General features: G+C 53.7%; 1 protein-coding gene across 1 annotated transcript; it reads right to left on the bottom strand.

Moving 5' to 3' along the window:
* Positions 1-1,336: 1,336 nt before the first annotated feature.
* Positions 1,337-3,020, bottom strand: LOC119314920 (UDP-glycosyltransferase 92A1-like). Its single transcript, XM_037589604.1, has one exon. The coding sequence runs from the start codon at positions 2,992-2,994 to the stop codon at positions 1,552-1,554; it is 1,443 nt and encodes a 480-aa protein (XP_037445501.1). The 5' UTR covers positions 2,995-3,020; the 3' UTR covers positions 1,337-1,551.
* Between the last annotated feature and the right edge of the window lie 2,496 nt (positions 3,021-5,516).

The following is a 5,516-nucleotide window of genomic DNA, read 5'->3' as shown; positions in this document are numbered from 1 at the left end:
CTCCATGGAATCACGCATCCGTTACCCTTCGTGGGTTGAAATATCCATCAACATGGACGTATGATAGCACCATCTATCGGAACCATGCCAAAAATCACCATGTCTTCATTGCGTTTGATTTCTCCGATCCCTCCTTTTACGTTCATATGCAAAGTCTTTGCTTTCCGTTGCCTACTATCTAGACTTGCATGTGTAGGGTGTTGTTTGACTTGTGTGAATTGCTAAAGCTTGCAAAGAACTAACATTGGGAAAAGGCTAGGTTTTATTTGTCAAGTACCCTAATCACCCTCCTCTAGACCTACTTATGATCCTACAGCTGCGTGAACGACACCATTACTAGGTTCGCCTAATTAAGGTTGTACTTACAGTTTTACCACTGGGACTCAAGCCCCTGCACTCAAAAAGCACCGTCGAGGTCGCTCTAAGATGCCACCACATGCCTATCTAGCGTTGCATAGCTGCGCAGACGCACAATCCGGATATGTACCTAGCTAAACAATTAGAACTATACTCACACAACACATGCCGCCGAGCTTCTCGTAGGGATGCCCGTTATCACCTCCGGCCACATGCCGCCCAGAGTCCATACCACCCACACAGAGCCAATTTAGGCCAATCACATGAGGCACTTCAGGCAAGTGGAAAGCCACACATAAAAAAGAAGTTGAGTCGACTTCTTGGCCATGTCGAGCACTCCAATCCTCTCCACTGAGGGATACATCCAATCATCGAAGCGTGCTGCCTGGAACGTGTATTCGAAGGCTAAAACCCACTGACCTTGCGTCCCATAGAGACAGTTGAATAGCGAATGTGCGCAACCATGCCAGTCCGCAAATCACCTTCATGTAGGAGCAAGAAGATGTGTCGCCGCTGCCAACGAGAACGAGAATTAAGAAAATTCACCATGTTGTGAATCAGGAAATAAAAAGCCCCCACCGCAAATCGCCGCCACCGTCATTGACGCCACAACCCGCCGTCGCAGTGCCCCCACAGCCACTATGGCATGGCCACTGCCTAGACGCCTGGGGGTCGCCGCCCTGGCGTTCGACCTCCATAAATTCGTGCGCCGTGCAGGGCCATCACAACACTTCAGCTACGAGAACCTTTTTAGCGCAAGGAGATGTTCCCGCCATGCAGGCTTTGCCGGTCATCTTCCTCTGGCTACAGCAACGTGGGTCGAGAGGGGAGGAGGCGGGGGTGGTGGCTAGGGTTTCGCCCAACCGCCCCATGAGTGAGTCATTTGCATCACAAGTATATGCACGCCACAACTAGCAAAATATCTTTTTCGGGCGAGTACTTGAACGAAGGTGTTTCCAGAACAGGCGGACAACTTCTCGCAAAAAAACAACATGCCGACAACAGTTTTCAGCGACTTGTAGAAATCGTTGGTACCATGCTAAAAAAAAAGAAAAAAAGAAATCGTTGGTACCACAGCGTTACAATCATACAAAGAAGTGCAGCGGGGCTGCACGCTCCTGCCAAATTAGCTCACACACGTGCTGTCTGCTACTAGAATTCACACTGCACGCCTGCATGCATGCAGGACAAGATTCAGTGCAGCTGCATGGCTGTGAAGAACTCTCCGAGTGCCGTCCTGGACGATCGGCCATCCTCCGCCCACGCCCTCTTCATCAGCTCCCGGACCTTCACCACCCGCCGCCGCATCGCCGTGTCCCCCATCACCGTCTCGATCACCTCCGCCACCTCGCGGCTCTCCGCGACCGGGCTCTCCGGGTCGTTCCCCCGCGCCAGCTCCACGCACGCGCCCCAGTCCTCCGCCAGCATCTTGACGTTGTAGAACTGCTCCGCCGAGAGCGGCCACCCGACGATGGGCACGCCGTGCGTCGGGCTCTCCAGCACCGAGTTCCACCCGCAGTGGCTCAGGAACGCCCCCGTGGAGACGTGTGCGAGGATCCTCACCTGCGGCGCCCATCCATGGAGCAGGAGGCCCCGGCTAGCAGCGCTCGCCCGCGCCTCGAACCCCTCCGGCAGACACTCTTCGGCGCCGTCGACGTCGAGCGCCGCCGGCAGCCGGAAGGCCCAGACGAAAGGCCGGCCGGTGGACTCCAGTGCCGTGGCCAGCTCCATCATCTGCTTCGGAAGCATCGAGTTCTGCGGCCCGAACGAGATGTACAGAACGGATGCCCTCTGCTGCGAGTCCAGCCAGCGCATGACGGCGGCGTCGGTCTCGGACGGGGCCGTATCCGAACCGGAACCATCGCGGACGAGAGCGCCGATGGGCCAGACCGGGACCTTGCTGCCGATAGTGCGGTGCACCATGGCCAGTCCGGTTGGCTCCAGCTCCTCTACCGTGTTCACCAGCACCGCGTCCGTCAGGTACCCATGCCGTATCTGCCGGTGCATGTACGCAGTCACCCGGTCCATGCCGGGAGACGGGCCGGAGAGAAACACCTGTGACAGCTGGGATCGGTGGAGCTCCACCTCCGGGTGCTCGAGCAGGCGGAGCAGCTGACCGTCGTCGTGGAAAGGCAGAGCCGGCATGTTCTTCCACAGGGCGTGCAGGATGGCCGTGCCGAGCGCGCCGCAGGACACGAGGATAGCGTGCCCGCACCCGCGCCGGCGCGCGACGCGCACCGTCCACGCGACGAACACGTCGGCGATGACGACGCAGTCGTCCTTGTCCTCGACGAGGCCGGAGACGTAGGCGTCGAAGGCGGGCTCGAGCGACTCGAAGGCCTCGAAGAGGAGGAGGAACGCCGGGAGCGGGAGGGAGATAGTGGACTCGCAGTCGGCTGGGAGGCCGTGGTCGGCCGGGACGAACGGCAGCGCGTGGAAGCTGATGACCGAGGACGAGGGCGACGCGGAGGAGGAGGCGCGTAGGGCGGCAACGTTGCGCGGGGTTGAGACGATGGTAATCTTGACGTCGGCGGGGAGGGCTCGGCGGAGGAGCCGCGCGACTTCTAGCAAGGCGGCGAGGTGGCCCTGGCCGGGGAAGGGGAACAGAAGGACGTGCTTGGTGCTGGTCGTGGCCATGGATGCGGGAATGGTACGTGCGGCTGTTTTTCTGTACGCGGCGTACGCTGCTGGCATGAGAGCATCTCCAACAGGCGCCGGTCGCGTCGCGCGCAAAAATCAGATATGCTGCGCGCGTATCGTCTGGTTTGACGCGGCACGCAGCGCTGGCTCCAGCAGCCGTGCTAAAATGCAGCGCGTGCGCGCCGCTCCAGCAGCACGCGCGACTCACACAAACAACATATGCATTCGAAAACAAAAGCAAAAATTTCAAAAACAAACAAAAATAAATAGTTTAATTTCGTTTATTACAACTCAAACAAACAGTTTATCGTTTAATACAACAAATAGTGCAATTAAACACAACAAATAGTTCAACAATACAATAACAAACGCACAAATCATGATGCTCAAGCAGGTCCTCAAGCAGGAAAAGCGTATGACTCGGTCAGTTGGCCTTTCCTCAAGCAGGTCCTTTTTGCCAAAGGTTTCGACGGTGCTTATGTCCATCGTATCATGCAGTTGGTCTCGGGTGGCCATACTGCTGTTGCTGTGAATGGCGTTATTAGTAACTTCTTTGCGAATGGCAGGGGCCTTCGCCAAGGGGATCCAGCCTCCCCGGTTCTCTTTAACTTTGTGGCCGACGCCTTCTCTTGCATGCTCTCCAAGGCGGCCCGTTGTGGGCACATTACCCCCGTGATCTCCCATCTTTTGCCGGAAGGTGTCTCCCATCTGCAATACGCTGATGATACAATCATATTGGTGGAGTTGGATAATGCCTGTATTGCCAATCTTAAATTCATCTTGCTGTGTTTCGAAGCTGTTTCGGGTCTGAAGATCAATTTCGCCAAGAGTGAGGTTCTGGTGACGGGTGTGGACGGGGCGGAAGCCTTGCGAGTTGCCAGGCTTCTTAATTGCGCTTTAGGTTCTTTCCCTTTCAAGTATTTAGGACTTCCTATTTCTCCTGGTATCCTTCATGCGAAGGACTTCGCTCCGGTGGTTGCTAAAGTAGGAAACAGGGTGCTCCCGTGGAGGGGTAGATATAATACCAATGCAGGCAAAGTGGCTTTAATCAATTCTTGCTTGCCTTCTCTCCCTATGTTTCTTATGGGCTTCTATCTTCTCACGAATGGCGTGCATTCTGGCTTCGACAAACATAGGAGTGGCTTCTACTGGAATTCAGCTGATAACAAAAGAAAATATAGGCTGGTTAAGTGGCAACTGATGTGTAGGCCTAAAAACCTTGGGGGGTTAGGCATTATTAACACTCGGGTGATGAACACATGTTTGCTCATCAAGTGGTGGTGGAAAATTATGACTGTGGGGGCCGGGTCGCTGTGGTTTTCGATTCTTAAGGCCAAATATTTCCCCTACTCCGATCCTATGTTTGCTCCCGCGCGGCGTGGTTCTCAGTTCTGAAAAGCTCTTGTTAAAGTTAGGCCGATTTTTTTGGAGCATGTTAAGTTTTCTGTGGGGAATGGGTCTGCTGTTCGTTTTTGGTTGGATTGGTGGTCTGGGGATGCCCCACTTGCCGTGAGCTTTCCGATTTTGTTTTCTTATTGTCCCAATCCGTAGATCTCCATCGCGGAGTTGGCTGCTAATAATTGGGATTTGGCTTTCCGTCGGGCTCTGTCTCCTGAAGAGTTGGAAGATTGGCAAAGCCTCTCTGCCCTCTTCCCCGTGCTCTCGGAGTCGGCTGACTCGGTGTTTTGGCCACTTTCGGCCTCTGGTAAATTTTCTGTTAAGTCGTTGTATTCTAGACTCATTGGTGGTACCACCTTGGCTAGATTCTCTTGTGTCTGGAAATCAAGGGTTCCTCCGAAAATTAAGATTTTTCTCTGGCAGGCCTTTCGTGGTCGCCTCCCTACTGCTGATCAGATCAAAAAACGCAATGGGCCAGGCTCTGAATTCTGTAACCTATGTGGGGCCTTGGAAAATTCCGACCACATCTTTTTCAACTGTGTACTTGCCAAATTAGTTTGGTCTTGCGTCAGATCTTGGCTTCGGGTTTCTTGGAATCCCTCCTCTTTTTCTGATATTAGAACTCTAGCTAAAATTTTGGTCGGGGTCACCAAGAGGGTATTTTGGGTTGGCTTGGGAGCCTTATGCTGGGCCTTATGGAATATTAGAAACAAATTTACTATTGAGCTTACCTTCCCATCTAAACCTGCTGATGTTCTATTCAAATCATGTATATTCTTGCAGCAGTGGAGATCATTGACTAAGGAGCCTGATCGGGACGCCCTGGACCTGCTCATCAACAAAATTCGGGCTTCGACTTCTCAGATATCCGGGACGAACCCTGCCGTATAATTTGGTGCTGTTGTTTGCGGACTCTTGGTCTTTCTCCTCCCCGGCCTGCGCGCTGTGTATGGCAGTTGCCTGTATCATGCTTGCTTAGGTTTCTCTTAAACTCCTCTGTGTGGTTATGATTTCCTGTGAACCTGTGATATCCGTAACGCTGCCTGGTGGCTTTATCTATAAAGTCGGGCCTTGGCATTTTCTCTAAAAAAAAATCATGATGCTCTTTGTCGTCCATTCCA

This window comes from Triticum dicoccoides, chromosome 6A (genome assembly GCF_002162155.2).
Source record: "Triticum dicoccoides isolate Atlit2015 ecotype Zavitan chromosome 6A, WEW_v2.0, whole genome shotgun sequence".
Lineage (NCBI taxonomy): Eukaryota > Viridiplantae > Streptophyta > Magnoliopsida > Poales > Poaceae > Triticum > Triticum dicoccoides.
This window is presented reverse-complemented; position numbering and strand designations above follow the sequence as displayed.

What these genes read in the sequence shown, in the direction of transcription:
- LOC119314920 (XM_037589604.1), bottom strand. Translation starts at nt 2,994, where the DNA reads ATGGCCACGACCAGCACCAAGCACGTCCTTCTGTTCCCCTTCCCCGGC.